This window comes from Plectropomus leopardus, chromosome 13, assembly GCF_026936395.1.
Source record: "Plectropomus leopardus strain MGB_pleo_1.0 chromosome 13, ASM2693639v1, whole genome shotgun sequence".
Taxonomy (NCBI): Eukaryota; Metazoa; Chordata; class Actinopteri; order Perciformes; family Serranidae; genus Plectropomus; species Plectropomus leopardus.
Genome location: NC_142188.1, coordinates 14,641,751 through 14,663,421, shown reverse-complemented (window position 1 = coordinate 14,663,421; position 21,671 = coordinate 14,641,751). Strand labels below are relative to the sequence as shown.

Here is a 21,671-nt window from a genome sequence, read left to right as displayed (position 1 = left end):
TTAGTTTTTCATCTGTTTTCCTCCTCCCCACCTTGTTAGAGCAAATATATAATTTCAGAGCAGTTTAACAGTGGGTTTGGGATTCAGGGACCAGCATGTGTTTGCTCTTGTGCTCTAACTACAGCTCTTTTATTAGATCTACTTCTCAGAAACAAAGCAGAAATGTAATTATCTGCGTATTGTGAATTAAGAAATGCTGCTATAAATCTTTGATCCCCCCCAGATACCCTTTTATAAACCAAACACATAGTGAGCCCAAACCAAGCAATACGTATGTATATCTGTTAAATATTTCCTTATCTGTTGGACTGTTACATAAGAGCTGCTGAGAGGTAAGAGCTGCCATGCAGTACGTGCACTCAGTAAAGAGATAGTGGGTGTCTTTTTTTAGTCAAAGCCATCACTAAAATAGCTGCTTCAGTTTCAAGACATAAAAGTTAGATAAATAGTGTTTTTTTTTTCTTGTTGGAAATATATTTTTGGTACTTTGAAGTCTTCCTTCGTGTGAAAGGGTAGTGCAGATAAAGCAAAGGCTGAAGAGGCTTTATTGTGACTGACCTGCAAATGTCACAGACTGTTAAACTATCCAGGGAGACTGTCCTCACCAGAAAAACTACAGCTTTTGTCGGTCAAATGCTTAACACAACTTGTGTTTATGTCTTTCTAAGTGGCAATATCTTGCATTACTGTGAATAATAATGTCAGCCTAGTTTCTGAATTAGGGGCAACAGTAGTATAATATTCTTATACTGCTGCCAAAACTAACTAAATCTGATTGAGTATACCCCAGTCATAAGGTCTAAGGGAAGTGGCTGGATGTAAAAAGGCATCTTTGACATCAGAGATTTTCTACTAAAAACTGTAAACATTGGTATTTGTTAACCATGTCTGTGATCTTTCCCATTATTAACTGCATTGTTTAATTTCCCAAACAGAACTATATCTTAACCTGAAAGGGACAGTTCACACCGAACACCCCACCCCTAAAAGCAGTTGCACAACATAGATAATATAAAATGATGCACTACTTACTGAAAAAGAGAGATTTAAAAGAGAAATACAACTGTACACATATTTAATTCAACTTACTCTTGGTCACGGAAGCCTGACGAGTCCTAATTGCCTCGTAAACTTTTCATAAAACACGCTTCATTCAAACGACAGAAGCAAAATAAAACACCCAAACCATCTTTTCTTACTCTTGCTAGTCTTGCTAGTTAGTAATTCCATTGTTCCAGCAATTAGCAGCTCCAGTTTGGTTGAAATAAATTCTTAATTTACCAAGTTAGATGTAAAAAACATGCTGTTATTCCTCATGGTCCCTCTCTGCCATTGCTGGCCGCTGGTTATTTACATTCTACCACTATCCCTCCACCACTAGGTGTTGCAATGTCTTTAAACTCAGCTGCCTGTTCTACCAGTAGAGACCAGAGACTGAGCTCTGGTGGTGCGTGCTGTGCACCACATATGAGTTTAGAATAAAGTGGAGTGCTTTTTTTATGGTGGTATTGAAAAACATACCTTTTGGATTTCTAAATACTCTGGTATACCATGAAACCGCCCAAGCTTTCCACGTTTCCTTCTACGCAGTGATGCTGTTGACGATTTTAGTTTGGTAGAAAGAACATAGTTCCTCTATAAACCCCCCCCCCCCCCAAAAAAAAAAAAAAAATCAATGGATTATCTTGAGAATTGATTTCTGGAAAGAGAAATTGCTCTTTAGTTTTTCAAATGTATTCTTCTCGGCACTTTGGGCTCCACGAGCCAAGTGTCATCTAGATCCATTATATTCGAGAGCAGTCAGAAATCTCTATGTCCAATTTTTTCAACACTCGGCAATTCACACCAAAACAATTTAGATTGATAAATAACACAAGCAGTAAGAGGAAAAAATATGTATTTCAAATTTTGTGGTGAACTGTCTCTTTAAAAATTACCTATCAAGAAACCTGCATAGGAGTCATTTCTGGAACAGTCAAATAGGTCGTTTTGGAAGGTATTGATATACGACCTATTTTGCAGTTAAGGTATGAGGAGGAGGGAAGCTGGTTTCCTGCCTGGCTTGAAACAACTCTGTCAAATAGTGTCAGAGTCTGATCATGATCACAGTGATTCATGAGGTTTAGTTCAGTCGAAATGATCCTAGGCAGAGTGTGTGCTTTTATTTGAGAACTTTTAACACACACAGAAATACAGTGCAGTGCGTATATGAGAGGAAGTGAGAAGACAATAGAGTCGCCTCTGATATCAGCCCTGATACAAAGTCATGAGAAAACGGAGTGGCGTATGAAATATAGAGAAAGTCCGATATAATTTTCATAATTGACTTGATGAAGACCAAAGTGGATGACAGAAATCATGGGCGTCGAACAGAGACGGGACGAGAGAGATTTACATTGTAATTGCATCTCATGCATCTTGATCACTGCACACTGATCTCCCTCTGGCTTTTGATGAGTCTTGCTTTTATCCTATACTCCATGCAGGCCTTTTAAGTGATAATAGGCTTCCGGTTGTTAGGGCGCATGGCTCTCTGTTCCAGACAGGCCTATAAAATAAAGATTATACAGGTAAAAGGTATTTTTCCAGCGGGATGAATGACACCTTTAGTGACGCACCAGCTATTAATTTTGAGTTGTATAATTTATTTCAAAAAATGAGGAGTAAGGAATCTTCTGAGAAACAGCGCACACATATTTCTGCTGAAATCATTTGGTTAATTCATTCATTGCATTTCAGATCAAAGCTCTATTCGGGGCCATTTCTCTGTCATTGTGTGACAATTTACAAGCTTCCTCACCTTTTCAGAAACTCCATATACTCTGTGTGCTTGATGAGACCCGTCCTCATCATGATCGTCTGGAAACACTGTCGGTCGATGGCCCACAGCTTCACATTTGTTAGAGCTGGAAAGGAAGAATGCACATAAGCAATGTCATGAAAGACAGTTTATATCCTCAGGCAAGCAGATTAATAAAACAACACAATGTGCGCATTATACATGACCTGCAACAGCATTATGCTTTATGCATGCACAGTATAGATAGCCTATAGTGAATATCCTATGCACTTTAAAGCATTTGATATTGAAGTTGAGATGTGAGAAGAATCATAGTTGTGTCTTGGCATGTAGCATGTGTGGGTGATTTTAAACTAACACAGTACACAGAGAATAGGGTTGTGAAATCTGTGGACCTTTGTGTTTAGTTTATTTTTTGTTTGCAGTAACTGGGTTCCAATGCAGCTGCCGATCAGGCCTGCAAAGCAAACAGGAGGTATCCTGGGCAATTAGTCTTTATTCAGCAGTTGGAGATAATTGGTGTTTTTGGAACACCTTGCATGGATGGTTTGTTTGAAGTCACGCTGCAGCATTTTAATTGGTTTAAGGTCAGGAGTCTGACTCAACTATGCTCAAGTTTTTTTTTTTGTGTTTTTTTTTTTAATAGTTGAAGCCCTTGAGTCACTGATTGCTCTCTGCATTAAGGACAATTATCAAAGTGTGTGACTAAAGTTGTTAAGTTTCAAATCACAAACAGCTACCCTTGATATTCTTCCGTCCAATTTCCTGAAACAATTTGGACTTAGTTGTTCAAGCAGTGATTACAATCTACGCTTTCCCCGAGGCATCAACTCCGAACTATAATTCTCTCTACACATGGAGTAGATTGAAGTTAAAGAGTTTTTTGTTTTGTTTGTTTTTTTAAATATAGCATTGTCAGATCATTGTTCCGTGGAGCGTCCAGATAAAGACACAACACCAGCAGCTGTACTTTGGAAAGCAGTCAATTCCTCTGTAGTAAATTTCCATCTACAAACTCATATTTAGTGTTTTCCTTATTGTGGATTGATAAAATTTAATTTATTCTAATACCAGTAACAAAAATGCCTTCAGTACTGCCTAAAATTCTGTATCAGGTATCAGCAGCTACACAAGTCTATCTACCAATTCGATAACATGTAATTTATTGATAAACTCTGAAGTAGTTTCTCACCCTGATATTTTGGAGTTTTCTGAGAAATCTATTATTTTTGCTGCTCTAAAACAGTTGCACAAGTTACAAGTTTTGCTGTGCAGCCACTTGCAACTATGGCCAAGAAGAATTGATTTCTAGTATAGTATGACGTTAGCCATTAGCAAAATGTCAAACTATGATACAGTGTTTCCTACAGAATTAAAATCTATGTGTGGTGATGACAGGGGGACATATTCTGTGGATGTTTTTGCAGGTTCATGAATGCAGCACAAGTAGAGCTGGCACGTTCTTTGCCTCTTTTCCTCAGCAGCAGTTGGAGGGTTTTTAGTCGCAGGGTGGATAATTGATCTGTCGATCAAGCAGCTCCTGCAGAAGAGCAGCTGCTACAGAGGAAGAGAAAGCAACCTTTTTGATCTTGCACAATTAATTCCACTTTCCAGGTATTCTGCTGCTCTATCTACATGTACAGCGTTAACAGTATACAGCTGTTGAATTTTTTTAATGTTACGGTTTGGGATCACTCTTCTGTATCAGCCAAAACACAAGTTCAGGCATAGGTATCGGGAAAGGAAAAATGGTGTCGGAACATCTCTAATTGAATTTAGTCAGTGCAAGAGGCTCCTAGAATGCATCGCTGTAACGCTTCATCTCTTTGACACCTCCTTGAATAATGTACAGTTCACTCACAGCAATCCTTTCAGAAAACCCAGTTCTTCAAAGATCAGAAACGGTGCTCAATCTCTTCCATTTTTTTCCTCATTTTTCTGCCTGGCTGGTGATTGATGGAGGCCTGAGTCTTTTGAAATTCCTTTTCTTGCCATTTTCAGTGTTTTGAGCTTCAACAGCTCTTTCTCTGAGGTCCTCTGTAGTCACTTTTGATCAGAATATGTTTCACCTCGACAGATCTCAGCTGAGGAGAGCCGGCTGTGTTGAAGCCAGACTATGTGGGATTTCATCAGAGCAATGGACCTCTAACCCACACCTGAATGTCATTATATTTCCACATTCATCCCCATTTTCTAGAAGAAATTGGGTTGTTGAGACAGAAACTTTGTAACAAAACATGTCAAAACCCCATATTTCATCTTGCTGAGCCACACCGTATGGTGACTTTCAGAATTCAGTACTTTGCTAATAACAGCTCATAGATAATTATTTCAAAATGGCTTTGGGGTTTCTCCCAGTATCATTATCTTTAGCAAGAAATGCTCTCATTTCAACCTCAATTGTGCAGTTATGCAGTAGACTGTGAGGACTAATAAAAGGGAGATAGAGAAAATCTCCAGTCTGACCCCAAAACAAATCCGGAGATCCCAGAGGAGCTCTGTGGCCGCAGGGACATATATTAATATTAGAAGAAAATTCATCAGATAAGAGTCAGTCTACTTGGTGTTTTGTCTGAGTGTGTGTGTCTGTTGCAAAAGCTTTTCATTCCATCTCATCCTCCCAGTGTGACACTTCTTCACAGAGTTAAAGATAAAATTCAGTTTTGTTAATAACAGTGTGGTATTTATTGATCATGGGTAAAATTATATTTCATTTGGTGTCCTCAGCAGTGGAGTCACAGTGCAGGCGTAGTTACAGAGAGGCACCCCCCGCAGCTGATTAGCAATCAAGGTGTCATAGGCCTCAGCCTGTAGTTAAATGGGCATTCCCTAATAGTGTATATCTGACTGATTCTATTACAGTTAATAAATGTAATGCAAACTTACTTACACACATAGCACATCAGCTGTTGTTTTGATCCTTATGGGAAAAGAGGTTTACTTGATAATTTTTAGACAGAGACATGATTCTGGCCAGTTGTCAAAACTTCACGTGCAGTCTGTTCCCACAGGTGTCAAAATACGCCACGTGGACAGTGTCTTCAGTGTCACTTAAATGAAGCCAGGGGCACTGTTTAGCGTCTCTGTGAGAAGCACAGGGCTTTCCACCAAATCTAATGTAAACCCATCCATGCGATTGTTAAAAGCTTGGAGCAACGGATGTTGTTGAAAGAGCGTGAACGTCCGCTCAGGGTGGGCAGGAGGGGAAATGGATGGGTCCAACAAACACTGGGCTTTGACCAAAGGGCACCGGTGTTTGAGATCAAAAACCAACAATAATAGTTGTTAATATCTACCACTTAAAGCTTGGGGGGTTTGTAGCAATACATTGCTGCCTTTCCACAAGAGGTGGCAGTCACTAGAGGCCTAGTGATACAATATTATCACGATACTTAAGTGATAAAATACTGAAGAGACCACTGTAAAATTATCTGTTTTTCTGGTTTAACTATTTATAGGTATGTGTTTGAGGAAAATGAACATTTTTGTTTTATTCTATAAACTACTGACAACATTTCTCCTAAATTCTAAATAAAAATATTGTCATTTGGAGCATTTATTTTGAAGAAAATAAATGGTCAACAAAAAAGAAGCAGTATTTTCAGACCTTGAATAATGCAAAAAAAAAAAAACAAGCTAATATTCATTTTTAAACAAGACAATGTTAATGATTTAACTTATTCCGAACTCAATATCTTGTGGAATGACCATGATTTCTCATAAATTGTATCATAGTGTATCATATAGTATTGTACTCTCTCCACTGGTCTTTAACATTACTGCAGTGGTTTTTATACTTTTAACTGGTAAATAATATTTGGTTCACATGGTTCACCTATTCAGTGATTCTATAAGTCAAATAAATAAGGTGTGCTTGTGTTATAATGAAATGAAAAGGAATAGAATGGCTGTCTTATGTGTAGTGATGCTGATTGAAGAAAAAATAAGAGTGGCCTCAGAATTTTTCAGAGCTGTTTCAATTTTGATACAAAATTGCCACACAAAAATATAGTAATACTGTACTGTATCAGTTTTCCCCCACCCCTACTTTCCACCTGCGTTTCAAAGCCAGGTGTTCTTTTAGTGACGTCCACAATAAAAAAGTATTGTTGCCTGAACCCCTAAACTAACATAACCCTTGTTGCTGCCAACCCATTTTGTGTTAGGATGCAACACAAAAGGCTGCCCAGGAATCATTTTACTAACATGTGGGGCTCTTCTGCTCAAGTGACAAAAATATGACAAGTAGGGAATATTTCAATTTTAAAATAGTCATTTAGATGAAAATAATTTAGGGTACTGACCAGTTAAAGGTTAATGTTAGAGCTGATACACTGTGCACACCCGTACTAACACGTTAACAGGCAAACTCATATCCTCCAGGTGTTTTTATATATGTGTGAGTGTGTGAGTGTGTGTGTGTGTACACATAAGTGGGTGAATGCACTCCCACAGACACCACATTCTTTCCTTGCAGACCAAGAGTTTGGCAGCTCTTAGAAATAGGGCCAAACCTCAGGAGAAATGCCCTCATTACACAGCCTGACACTGTTTTTAGTGAGAGACACTTTCTTGGAGCGGGAACCCCAAAACGCACAGCAGGACATATTAATGTATACAGAAAAAGATGTGTGGATACACAGATAGGCAGACGTCCTGTACAAGCACGCACAGATATCCGGTACACATATGGATATGGTAAACATACACATGCTGCTTTGTGCACGTACACATGAGCATGTGCAAATTAAAAGGAAACAGCTATCTGAAGAAAAATGTAAAACTAAACATTGTGAATTGGAACACAGATACCAGACATGTTCCACAATATTTCATTTTTTCCCCCTTTCATGCTTTCCAAGGCTTTTTTTTTTTATAAAGAAATTATACCATATCTGGATCTGGTTATGTCTTACTTATTCAGAGAGATTATTCCTCTAAGACTGATGTTTACAAATTGCTCCAATGTGAGCTCAGAGCCCAACAAACAGGCTATATGGAGATGGGTCTAGAGAAAAATTATTAGAGTAGCCTTTAATTTGACCCCGGAGCAACAAGAGTGGGAGGTTAGACGTCACTATACAGTGTGCAATGGAGTGTTTTGGCGTGTGGGAGTGTGGGGCGCTGGGAAATAAGATATGTAGGGGGCCCGCAGCGCACTGCAGTAGGTAAACGTATTATTCGGAGCCTCAACTAAATTGCAGTGAGACTCGGGGAGCTAGTTATCCTGTGAGTTTCGCAGATGAATGTCTTAATGCTCATGGGTTGCTGACCATTAGCTTCACAGCTTTGTGGATGCACATAACGCCCCAGGCAGTGCTGGAGAGATGCAAGGATGTTGTCTGTGAAAGGTTTTGGTCAGTATGTTGTTCTCTTGGGATGAGCACTGGGGCTCTAACAGTCTTGCAGTGGTGGACTGTAAATGCATGCAAGATCAAACCCACAAGGGGGGGGGGCACTTGTGTAACCTATGGGAAAAATGGTATTGAGCATTGTGAAGGCCAGATGCTCCACATTAGGGCTGTATATTGGCCACAATTTGTTGACACGATACATACCACAATACAGGGGTTATGATCCAATAATGTGATGTTTTGCAATACTATAAGCAAGATGATAAGTTGGAATTTTTAAAAATATAACATCAGGTAAACTGTCACAGTTAGCATGGCAATCTTTATGACTGAGTTCTTTGTGTTTATGCTAGCAATAGGTGTTACGGAGGAGGACAGAGTTCTCTATAAGTTCTTTTTTTTCTCAGCAGGAGTTTGTGACTCATGGGGTGGACAACTGATCTTTTGTTCAGTTCAGAGCTGATCAGATCATATTTGTTGCATGAGAAGACCAGCTGTTTATGAGTAAATGCAAACTGCACCTGACATTATGCTGCTCCATTCATTTCCAGTGTGCACTCTGCACTCTGAGAGTGTGGTGAAATGTAAATACCAAATATGCTCCTTATGAACTCTCTAGGTACAAAAATCTAAAAAGTATTTGTGACGTTTGAATCGTGGCAAAACAAATGAATGTGAGTGAAACCCTGGCCACAAATGTGTGCATGTAAACTAGGCTAAGTCAATACATTGTTTTGATGAATCAATACAATATTACAAAACATAATTTGGGGATAATCAAGTGTATCTATATTTTGTTATGCGGCTACTCCAGATTGTATTGAATTGTTATTGTAGAGTGTTGTAACTTATCTGCTGGTAACACATCATATTCCAGTCCTAGTCTGTAAACATGATCTTAATCATTTGGCAAATTTCATTGGATATGGTGGCGAAAAGTTTAATGAATATGCATCTGTTCTTTTTCTAAAAAATGACAGGCACAGGCAGAGTTAGGCAGTGTTAAAGTACCTGATGTTTGTTAGTTGACACTTTTTGCACAAATGCTTTGATCCAGACAGTGAGGTATTACATTCAGTAGCTAGGATGTGTCGATTTGGGGAGCAAATGTGATAAAATTGCTGCTTTTGTGGAAAATGTACTCCCATTGATGGTGCCAAAGTGGCCTCTTGATGTGCATCAACCTGCCGGTGTGCGGGCTTAGTGGGCACAGGTGTTTTGATGCATTTATGCAGCAGATGTGTGTTACGCTTTATTGTCTCAAACATCTAAAATCACAATGATGATAGTTACTGTAAAAAAATGACTATATTTATATGTACATGAGAAGTGTGCAATTGACATAAAATTGTAAATTTTGCTCCCTGAATTAAAATTACCAGAACCTCAACACACACTCTGCTTACAACTGTTTAACATGTATTTCTCTTTGCCCCTGAAATCTCCTCTAAATTGAATGTAATCCCACCTCAGAGTAAAGGATGGCTATTGATAGCCCACAGCTGAGCACATCTTCGTTATTATTTGTTCACGCTCCTCCTTTCTTTCCGTCTCCTTGATTCAGTCATTGTTATCCCTCTCAATTCAATTCCTCCCAATTATTTGCAACAAAAGATCAATAGTTTTGATTGCTTTGTGCCAAAACTGGACAACTGGCTCCTTTGAAATGCCAGGTCCCAAAAGAGGAGATCTGTGTTTAAGCCTGAGGAAAACAGTGAGAGATAATATACACATGGATGTCACCACGAGATAAAGTGCAGGACAAGGCATCACTCATTCTTTGGCTTAGTCATAATTATTGTAACTGGATTTCAGCCCAGGGCATTATGCAAATTCTCCATGTGTGTTTGTTCTTGTAATCTAATTTTGGCTCTTTAAATTATATAAATATAGGATGAGCTCAACACTACTCCTCTGTATTCCGGTCATGACAGTTTACATGCAGAGAGCGTGGGGGTTTGGAAACATTAAAACTTATGTTTCTGTGACTGTAATCTTGATTTTTGCTGTGAGTGCTATCTGTTTTAGTGGGGTTTAAAATGACTCAAAACAGTGTATGCCTGGCTCGCAGTGATTCAGCTTAAGTATAAAGCATCTGCCATTTGCACTGCAGAAAATCCACATTCCTCTCCAAAATTACCACAGGGCTACATGAAAGTGGTACTTAAATAAAGATTAGACCAGAGTCTCAAGCAGTGAACTGTGCAGGCCAACTTGTACACTCTGATGGCAAGAAATATATTTGTTACAAACACAGTATTAACACATTGCTCGATCTTCGTCACTGTGTATACATTACTCCTAAAATAAGCTGCCTCTCTTCTCACGTTCATCTGTTTAATAGGTGTAGGGAAATCTGCAATTATTATCTGCCTGCTGCTGTGTCTGTATGCATTTTCCAGAGTACAAAAAGCCCCGCTATAATAAGATCATGACAGATGATGATGTGTATTTTGACACAATGCAGTATGTTATTCACAGCGAAGTCTGAAGTTGTGATTTCTGTTGATCCTCCTCTCTTACAGTTACACAGCCCAGTAGCCAGAGGAAATATTGGTATTGTACGTTTCTGAAAACTGCAAATATGTTGCATTTGCACGTTCCGTACATATCATATCTACGTTTCTAAAGTGAACTGACCCGACTTTGTCATTGGGACGTGGAGAGGATGGTGAATGGCGTGTCACCTAGGTGAGATGCCTGCCAAGCTGGCAACTGTTTGAGAACAACAAACAACAAAACAGATTTTTTTAGGAAGTCATTCCTGTGTTTCCAGTGGCTCTAGACTCCAAATGTTGGTGTATAGTTGTGACCCATCAGCAGGAATAGTGCCACCCAAAGTGGTTGAGTTTTACCAATACATTGCTGTCTTTCTGTTGGGGATTTTGCCACCAAAACCAGGTATTTTAAGCCAAAACATGATCTTTTCCATACCACAATCAGGTAGTTTTTGTGCCTAAACAACACGTTAACCACAGCATTATCCACTATTTAATAATGTGAAAATTTTAACATGTCTACCAACATTTTTTCTCGTGACTGGGTTTCTTTTAAAACATCAAATCATTGTCACATGGCAAAGAACAGCCTAATTGTCAGAAGAAAAAAGTTGGCATTATACGTTTCGTACGGCTCATATCAATGTTTCCAAAGTGACGTTGTTCTGATTACATGTACATGAGCTGACTTTGTCATTGTAAGGTGGAGGGGATGGTAGATAGTGTGACACCTAGGTGAGGCGGCTGCAAGCTGCAGACCACTGTCTGAGACCAACAAACAAAAACTTGTTTTTAGCAAGATATCAGCAAAATTTTCAGCAGTGATTGTGCCACCAAAACCAGATATTTAAAGCATGACCTTTTTCCTAACTATATCCAAGTGATTTATGTACCAACCATGTTAGCCGGTGTTACATGTAAAAACATAGTTTCAACATATATATTCTTGGAAAAAAAATATATTAGAAAACCCTGGAAATATTAATCAACATGTGTCTTTGGTGCCATGTTGGTTATTAGAATGTGCTCGGCTGTGAATTATCTTTTTAGCACTTGTAGATGATTAACCTGGGGTTACACAGCTCTGGGAAAAGGAGCGGCATCTCCGAACTAATTAGTGGGAGCACCCACCATAAGAATTGTCACCCTGCGCTATTTTTTTAATGTTTGGGTTTGAGGGCATTCGGCTTGGTTCTCACCATCAAAAGTTTTCTCACTGTCAAATCTGTGACTTGCCGTCTCATGCACCTTAATTTCTGCACTTAACATTTTCCTTCCTGTAATGTCTAAGAAAACGAGAAAATCAACCATCCTCTCCTCACTGACTCTGAGACTCATACACTCACAGTCACATACACACTTAACAAAATCACATCGTCACGTGAACTCTACTCCTTCGAGGCCTACCACATTTCTTGTTTTGGAAAGCGTTAAGAGAGCGATGCTGTCAGGGCTGCAGGGTGGAAGAGTGTAATCTCCTTTCACCCTAAGTCATTAATAATATCAGCCAAGTCTGATTACATCTGGATGAGCTCTTTAGAGCGTGAGAAAGAAGGACAGGTCATTTAAACCAGACAGTGTCACGCAGTCCTCAGAAAAAGAAAACAGAGTAATTCTCCTCATGGTTATGGGTCTAATTATTATTGTTGAACCTTAAATGATCATACGACGGTGTAGTAAACGCAGCTGCACTGATCCATGTTTCTAATGCTGGCGATACTTCGTACATCTCCATGTAGTATACTGTGTTCTAAATGTACTTAGTTGTGTAGAGTGTGAATGTCAACAGAGTAGTGTTGTCTCAAATTGAACAGTTGTTGTGAACTTAATTGAAAGGACAATAGCATAATTTCGCTGCTTTTTCTTCTTAATGGAAAATTGTAAACAGACAGACAATCACTGGTCATAGCCAAAATGGTGACCATTGACAACCTGGTTTCGTCAAATACTGACATTAAGTCAGTGGCCCTCAGCATAAAGACAAGGACAAAACAAGATATTCTTTAGCGTCAGTATGAGGTCATGATTTCTGGAAAGAGACATAGCTGTTGGGTTTTCCAAATGCCTTTTTTTGGGCACGGGAAGGCACACATCTCTATGATATCTCCAACACATGGCAACTCAAGATTGATAAATAGTACTAGAAAACAAGATTGATAAATAGTACTGCAGATGAGAGGCTAAATAGTATCTTTGATTTTGGGTTAAACTGTCCATTTAAACATGAACTTCAGATAACAACACCGTTTTATCATAGATTTAGTAATGGCTAATGCAAATGATGTTTGTGGACAATCGGTCATGATCAGACATTGTCACAAAAACAGCACATCTAGTCATGCTACTCTTTGAATAACTTTAGTAGATGCTAAAAAAAGGCGATTAGGTCAACTGAATTTGACTTTTAAATAAAAGTGTTTTTGTATGCATAAGATTGACAGTGATTACTGATTTGCTTCAAATATGAGTCACATGAGAAAATCTGCAGTCAGAGCTGACTTTAGATGAACCTCTCTCCTTCAGAATAATGGCATTCTTATTTAAGCTAACTAAAGTCCAGTTTTCTAAATGTGTGCATGTTTATGATGAACTTCCAAACAAGATCAGCTATAATTGATGAATAAAGGTTGGGAGTAAGGTTTGTTAATGTTACAGAGATGAGTGGTAAATGTTGTTTTTATCTTCTGAAAGACAGGAAAAGCTAGGAGCACACTCTCAGAAATACTGCTCTTCAGTCAGCCCTTGACAGGAAGTTTCCAACCAAACGTTAACAAGAGTAACCTGTCTGTGCTCAGTGTTATAGGTATGCATGTAAATATTATGACTCCCACACATTTATCAATTTAATTTTTAAGGTAGACATTGTTAGATATAGGTGGTTTTAAAGGCTTTTTTTTATCACCGCTGCTGGAATGGAAAAACCAAATATAACAGCAATGAAATCCTTTATTCTGTAATAAAAAAGGACGGGTTATCCTCTGTGCTCTGTATAACACAGCGCTGGTGAGCATGGTGGGTGGATGGCGGGAGGCATGACGTTCAGCTCAATATTTCTCAAGCAGCTGCTGCTCCAAGTCTATGGAGTCGTGTCTCCCACATGGGGCTAACATCGGCAGAACTGGCAGCTGGAGTCTGCATATGATTAAGCCAGCTACTTTTCTACGTTTGAATTCACTGAGATGTGAAAGCGGTCATAAGAGGACACGCTATCACCTAAACTGAAGACATGTGACGCTCCAGATAACAACAAATCATGTCAATCAAAGGGTTGTTGCTGTTTGGCACAGGAATATTTTGCGGTGTCTCAATTTGCATTTTTCTGTAGTTACACTGGTATTTTTGTGTGGATAAGTGAGTTTGCACTGACAAGTCTGGCAAAATTCAGTGCACTTTGAGTACCCCGATGGTGTACTCATAACGGTCAAAAAGTTGAGTGTGGAAGCCTGGAGACTTTTCAGCCTCAATGGTGACAATTCTCACTGCCAACTCATCAATTAGTGATGTTTGGTCAGTGGCTCTACACCAAACAGCAACCTCTGAGACTGGTTTCAACAGTAGGTCAATCAAAAAAATAGTTTCTAGCATCTATAGCTTATTTCAACATTACTGTTTCACCCATTTATATTTTAATAAGACCAAGGTTATGCATATGTAAGGGCGTAATTTATACTCTTTTGACTGATAGATACTTCTCTTTTGATGCTTATTTTAGTGCTTGTGAATTGTATTTTGTCTCCCTTTGTGTGTCTCTGTCTGCAACTTTGTGTTTTCACTGCTGATTGTCTTGGCCAGGTCTCCCTTAAAAAAGAGATTCTTAATCTCAATGGGACCAACCTGACTGAATAAAGGTTCAATAAATAAATAAAATACAGTCTATGCCCTACATGTGAACCTATGATGCTTGAGGGTACCTAGAGTGTTAGTTCTGGACCTTCAGGGACAGCAATTTGCACGTTTTTGTTTGTTTTTTTTCTCACTAGAAACATCTACTTTTACAAGAAATGTTCATATTGTGCTTGTTAAAAACACAACAACGCGTCTTTATAAAACAAACTTAGAATTAGGTAAAAAAAAACCCAGATGATTACGTTTAAAAAAAACCCATCATGGTTTGATTTGAAGGAAGTGCATTTTTTATCAACGTAATGCACCAACAGGTGAAGTGTGTCACATGACATTGTCACTGGCAGAGGATACTAACACACTACACTGTTATTAAAATAACTCTTTGGTTTTATGCAGGACATGAACAGTGAGCTCCTGGGTGAAAGTTCGGAGTTTGTTTGACCCATCCACCCCCTCTCCCGCCTGCCAATGCCTACAGGTAAGAGAAAAACTATGTAATTGCAATTTCAGTGTAAACTGTCCCTTTTGGTTTTAAATATGAGTTGAAACATAGCAGAGGGGTAAAAACATATGGTCAACAGAGTTGGGATAAATGTAGACAGGAAGTCTGTGCTCAATACGACGGAGAAAACACTGCCTAAGGAATATAAAAAGGAAATCGGGAGATATGGTTCTTGCATTGGTGATATATTTTACAACACAATGAAAAGTGCAATTCAGTCTTATGAGTCAGAATTAATGGACTTGAGTAGTGCTGACATACATCACCGATGCAGGGTGTAATGTATGGTGCACGGTGAACAGATCTTACACCTCTGATGGATGGGAAAGATGGGTGAACACTATTTATGTGGGTAATTATTCTGATCATGGGAATAAAGGAATGATGGTAAAAACTGGTTAAATACATGTATTTTCATGGATCTAAGTGTCTAAAACAGTGTGAAGGGGAGGTCATAGGCCAATAAAAAAAAGTGGAATTTCTCTTTGAGGACGAGATAATAAATGGAAGAGATGAAAAGGAACAAAAAAACTGTGTTTTATCAAAGAAAGTAGTAAGCGAAACTCTGTTAACATACTGTTCTTTTTTAGAGCTCTTAATCATCCCAGTCAGTTTTCAACAGGCTCCTGCCTTTTGTTCAACATGTTTTTCATTGAAAGGATTTTTTTTTTTTTTTTACACTTACTTCATTTCATGGTGTCATGAGCTGATGACGTAAATAGTAAGGACAACTGCTCCAGTGTATAGGCGGAATAAGGAAAACTGAATTTGCTATCCGCTGCAGCATCTGAACACCAATAAAAAAGTACCTTTCAGCATAAATTGCTTTCTCGGTTATTGGTTTGTGAGATAAATTTTAATTGTTTGTTTTCCTCATCATTACAAACAATCATCCAAAAACGATTTGCTGCAGAGGAAATCAGTTAAAATAACCTGATAAATTTCTGTCTGCCCGGCTCTAGAAAGTCAAATGAGGAAAGGAAATGAAGTGTATTTGCTATTTATCAGCAAGTAGGCTATTTTTAGGCCCCTTGTTCAGGTTGTATCTGGTTGCATCAGGTGTCACATTTCTCTATATAGCTGCTTCTGTGGACCCAACCTGCACTCTGAAATCAGAATCACAGTTGTCATGCAGTCAAATACGCCAAAAACACACATTGTCACACATTGTCAGCTAGATTTAGCCCTGTAATATCTCAACATAATACCCTACTGAATGAGAACACTGTCTACACTACAATTACTAAAAAAAATACACAAAAAAAACATGAGTGTTTTCTTTTTCCTGTTCTGACGACAAGAAAAAATAACGTGTTGTGTCATTGTTGAATTTCATCAGGCGTTCTGTCAGTCAAAGCTGATGTTTTTGCAACCCGTCGAGGCAAAAACATCAAATCTCTGCACCCAAAAATACAGCGCGAAGCCAGAGTGATAATTCCCCCTGACTGCTCTGCCAGAATGTGATGAATACATGTTTCTGTGACTGTGTGTGAGTTAGTGACTGCACGCCAGCATGAGTTCCCAAACGCATTGTATATGTGTGTATGCCAACGTTGTTCTTTTTTTTTTCCTTTGAGACGGCAATTATTCTGAAAGGAGGCCTCTTTACTCTGCAGGAGTCCTACATTCGGTTCTGTTTCTGTGAAATCTGTGAAGAAAGTGTTCATTATGGGAGGGAAAGATGCATAACCATGCAAACATTAATCAAACCAATGAGTGGTCTGGAGATTACAAATGTCTTTCTCTGTGCGGGGCTCCTGTGTGGAAAAACAATTCTGCCATGTTTCAAATATTGTATATATTTTTTTTTTTGTTGTTGTTTCTTCAAAAACATGGGGAGAAGGCAATAAGCAACGGAAGAAGAAATGACCCAGAAAATTAGCAAAAAATAAGTGAAAAGGAGAAGAACATATCTAAAAAAAAAAAAAAAAGTTCAAAAACGACGAAAGTAAAAATAGACAAATAAAACTGGGGAAAGTGCTTTTTTTTCCCAGCTTTTTAAATTTTTTTTGCTTTTTTCCTTTGACATTTTACTCTAGATTTAACATGTTATATATTTTTACTTAATTTATTAATTTCTCACAATTTGTGGTACATTTCTTACCGAGTTGCTGAATGCCTATTTTCCCATGTTTTTAAAGAAGTGACTTTAAAAACCCAATTTGCTATGGGTTCAAAGGTTTAAATACTTGTGAAAGGAATTGGAAAGAAGCACGAGAAAAGCGATGTTCCTCCAGGTTTTAAAGTGTTAATGTCTGCTTAATCCTTTGTACGCTACCTCCAATCCAGTGCTCGGCACACACAAAGTGTTTTTATTCTGCCACCAGCAGTTGGTTTCTGTTTAACAGTTGCTATAGTAGCAACTAGTACTAGCACAGTCTCATAGTAGTTTAACATCGGTACACCCACCGCTTTGTCAGATCTGTGACATTGCAAATATTGACAGGGATCTTTTATCCGCCCTCTTTATGCCCATGTTGGACCATTATACAGTATGTCCTTCAGTTTCTTATAGCTTTGTTTGTTCTTCCACTGTGAAGAACAACGCTGTTTCCCTGAAATTATATTTTGTCTCTAAATAATATTTTTTCAACTGCAGGTTTCAGGCGACACATAATGCTGCCTGTATTATGTTTTTTTTCAACATAATGAGGAAATGTTTTTGATGAATATATCTGTAAAACGATACTGCATGCAAGAGCAAAACATTGACTGACAACATATTTAATTTGTTTTTCCCACAATATCGGCTCGTATATTATCTGCTTTTAGCAACTCGAGTATGATAAATGTATTTCATGGTTACAATAAGGCACTCAAAGCACTTTGTAGAAGGAGTGGCCTGTGATTCAAAACCCATACTTTTTTTTTTTTGTTCAATTCAACCAATATCCACTGTTTACACACAGCTCTGGCTCTGTAAGGCCCCGATCAGACAGAGTGTTTTAACAGCCTAGGGTGGCTTTCTGTAATCGCCACTTTTGTGTTACTGAGTCACTGCGTTTTTACAGGATCGCCTTAAAGCCTTGAGTTTAAAAAACTTGAACTTGTGTTCACATACTATTGGAAAACAACCTTTTACCCACAATAAGAGCCAGAACAAGTGCCTTCCACCCGTCCATTTTTACGCATATTTTTAGGTACAGATCTGTGGGTTACCTTCACAGCAAAATAGTGTTAAAGCTAAGTACATAAATTAGAAAAAGATAAAGAAATCTACAAAAAGGGCTTTGTTTGACTGGAAAGCTTCAACAAATAAGGCAGTGCGCCTCGCGTTTTGCAACTTGCTAAGGCGTTCTGTCTGATTTGGGCCTAAATGGTAAAAAAGGTGGCCCTGATGGAGCCATGCAATGCTATGATGGCTGTTCATCCTCTCCCACAAGGAACAGAGCTACACCAAGTAAAATGTAAAAAAAAAAAAACATCAGAGATATTACAGGAGCTTCTGAGGGAGCACTGATGGTAGGGATTTGATTGGTAGTTGAGTTCAAGTGACAGTCTTTCTCCAGAATCAAAGACTACACCTTTGATGCAAGGGAACGATTGCAGTCGTTAGATACTGAAAAGTCCAATGATTTGAAGGCCATCCCTTGTCTTTAATCTCTATTAGTAGTGTGTTTAGCTTGCGCCTTAACATATAATGAGTGCAGAATAATTATAGTGTATATAAATACGTGATAAAAAAAAATTGCAACTCATTCACTGTCATCCACTTATCATGCCACATTAAATTAAGATTGGTTTTGGGAGGATGGAGGTAAGAAAATAGAAACTTTATTGCCTCTCAGTCAGTTACTGCCTCATGGTCGACTAAGACAAGAAACGGCTAAACAAAATTTATTTGAGAACTGTGACAAAAGCAGGTTGGACAGGAAAAAATGTGGGCAAGTTTGCAGGTATAAACTCCTACAGAAGCAAATATCGTTCCACATATTAGAAAGATTCTTCTATATCAAGCATTGTATTTTCCTCTTCTAAACCTGTCCTGGCTGGCACTCACATACAGCATGTTCTGCTGATTATATTTCTTTCATTCAATTTAAAAAGAACAATAAGTACTTCTTGAATGAAAGGTCAGTTGCACCTTCTCTCTCAGATTTGCTCTGTGAGTGTAGCATTTTGGCAACAAATGGCTACATGATATGCATCGTAGACTGCTGGAGAACACTTACGTGATCTCTGCACTGGCAAATTCAAACTAAAATCCACATTTTAATCTCTAACAACCTCCTTTTTCCACACTCATTGACTTGGATTCTCAGGGCTACATTTTCCACACTGTGTGAGCAACAGCTTGTTTCAGAATTGCTCTTCCATAGATAGATCATCAAGCTCAAATGATCAATAAGTCCATAAAAAAAGCCAAAGGTTTGAGTCATACATGTTCCCGTTTCATCTGTGGTGATTTACTCTGACGTTCCTCCCGAGAAATATCTTCCAGTCATCACCATCTGCGTCTGAGACCCCATTTACACTTGTCATGTCACGTGTCTTGTGCATCAGATCCAGATGAGATTTGGGGCTCTTCTATTTACACTTAGTCACATATATGGGCCTTTGTTGGCCACATCACAGATCTGATTGTAATCAATCTTTTCACACAAATCTACTTGCTTACAAATCCGTTTAAGCCCTACTCCAGTTGAGAGGGAGGTGGTCATTCACCTGAGACTCTTTCATAACTGCCACAGAAACGACTAGCTGTAACAGCTAGCTAACTAATTTCCAACTTACTAACAAGCTAATAATTTAGCAGATTTCCCCAGTTTGGTAATAATAATGGATTATCTCGCCATATCTCGTCTTATCTCATATTGTTTGCTTTTCTTTTCCTTTTGTTTCTTAAATAGGAGTAAAGGGCGGATTATAATTTTTCTCATCGGGCTGCTTTCAGACCGCAGGCAGATTTATGTCTCAAATCAGATCTTTTAGACAGACTGTCTGAACTGTTATTTGCGAGTGATCAGATCGTATTTTTGTGTCCAGACATCACCAACCTATCCTTATCAGTTGCTGTATTAACAACATTGGCGTCAGTAACTGTATAGCTACACCACTGAGGCAGCTTTCCAACAGGAAAACATATCAAACGGTGGTAAATCATTTCGCTGTCGATTTATGGTGCAGAGCTCCTCTGTCACACTCTCCATGTTGTTCTCTATAGTACTCTACTGGTAACAGCATAAATTCGGCTCGGCACTTCCTTCTCTCTGGATTTGATGTCGTTGATGTGTGTTACATTGCCAGCGATGCAAAAAGACATAGTTACAAGTTAAGCTTGAACAGAAGCAGTGTTTCCCACACATTTATTTGTTTGTGGCAGTTCACCATGATCAAAACATCTGCTGCCACTTGTTGATTTTCAATTTTTGGAGCTAGGCTGCTCATTCGGAGCAGAAAATTCCAAGTATTCGCATTTCGCACTGGTGGATCGTAACCAGGTTGTAAGTAGAGCATCAAAATGCAAAAAGAAGAAACAGGAGCAAGAGACAAAAAATAGAAAGTAGGCAATTTATTGAAAACTTCAAACTCAAACAGGCTGTTCATCAGCTGATCAAAAGCTTAAGACCATATCCTTAAAAAGTCAAAATCCATGCTGAAATCTGGCTTTCATGTGATTTTCTGTCAGACATTCACACTGTCATGACCTCCTGATGGCAAAAGCAAAAAGGCTTTCTGTCTTTGAACATGGCAGGATTGTTGAGCTGTACAAGCAAGGCCTCTCACAACACGCCATCAATGCCAAGGAAACAGTAAAACAGTCATTTTAAATATCATAAAAGATCCTGAGGGTTATGGGACAAAAAATTCAAGTGATAGACCCAAAAATTCACCTGCGCTGAGCCGGAGGATCCGAACGGGCTGTCCATGAAGACACAGGCCGATCCTTGACCCAAATTAAGGCCCTTACTGATGCTGACTGCAGCCCAATAACCATAAGATGGCATCTGTGAGAGAAGGACTTAAAGAACCAAAAACATCTTCAAAGATGACATCTCCTCCCACGCCACAAACTTGCCCGTTTGGACATTTCAAGGGAGCACCAAACCTGGGACAATGAAGGGTGGAAGAAAGTTTCATTCTCTGATGAGAAAAGATTTATCCTGGACATTCCTGATGGCTTACAACGTTACTGGCAAGACAAGGAGATCCCACTGGAGATGTTTTCTATGCGGCACAGTGGAGGAGGCTCCATCATGATCTGGGGTGCTTTGTCCTTCAATGGATCAATGGAGCTTCAGGTTGTGTAGGGGCATCAAACGGCGGCTGACTATGTGGAGATGTTGCAGCGGGCATCCCTCTTGACTGAGGGTCCTCGTCTGTGCCGTGATGGCTGGGTCTTTCAAGAGGACAACCCTGCAGTTCACAATGCCCACCTGACGAAGGACTTCTTCTAGGAGAATAACGTTGCTCTTTTGGACCATCTTGCGTGTTCCCCTGCTGAATCCCATTGAGAACGTTTGGGGATGGATGGCAAAGGTAGTTAAAAAAAGTTCCAGACCGTGGATGCCCTTCATGTAGCCATCTTCACCACATGGAGCAACGTTCCCACCAGCATCCTGGAAACACTCGCATCAAGCATGCCTAAATGACCTTATGAAGTCAACAACAAGAACGGTGGGGCTACTCACTTCTGAGTCCTTTTTTTGACACTTTTAGTTCTTTTAGCA

At 38.9% G+C, this 21,671-nt stretch overlaps 1 protein-coding gene and 1 long non-coding RNA gene across 3 annotated transcripts in view; one reads left to right on the top strand and one right to left on the bottom strand.

Moving 5' to 3' along the window:
* The window catches only part of LOC148187680 (uncharacterized), a 163,370-nt gene that overhangs the window by 36,987 nt on the left and 104,712 nt on the right, over positions 1–21,671 (top strand). The window contains exon 2 of the long non-coding RNA XR_015778518.1: positions 14,895–14,976. This is a non-coding gene — a long non-coding RNA (uncharacterized LOC148187680). The remainder of the gene's footprint in view (positions 1–14,894; positions 14,977–21,671) is intronic.
* LOC121954489 (cGMP-dependent protein kinase 1) overlaps positions 1–21,671 on the bottom strand; it is a 118,822-nt gene that overhangs the window by 43,462 nt on the left and 53,689 nt on the right. For both annotated transcript variants that reach the window (XM_088086805.1, XM_042502005.2), the window contains exon 4: positions 2,801–2,906. In XM_088086805.1, coding sequence (XP_087942931.1) covers positions 2,801–2,906 — 106 coding nt within the window. The remainder of the gene's footprint in view (positions 1–2,800; positions 2,907–21,671) is intronic.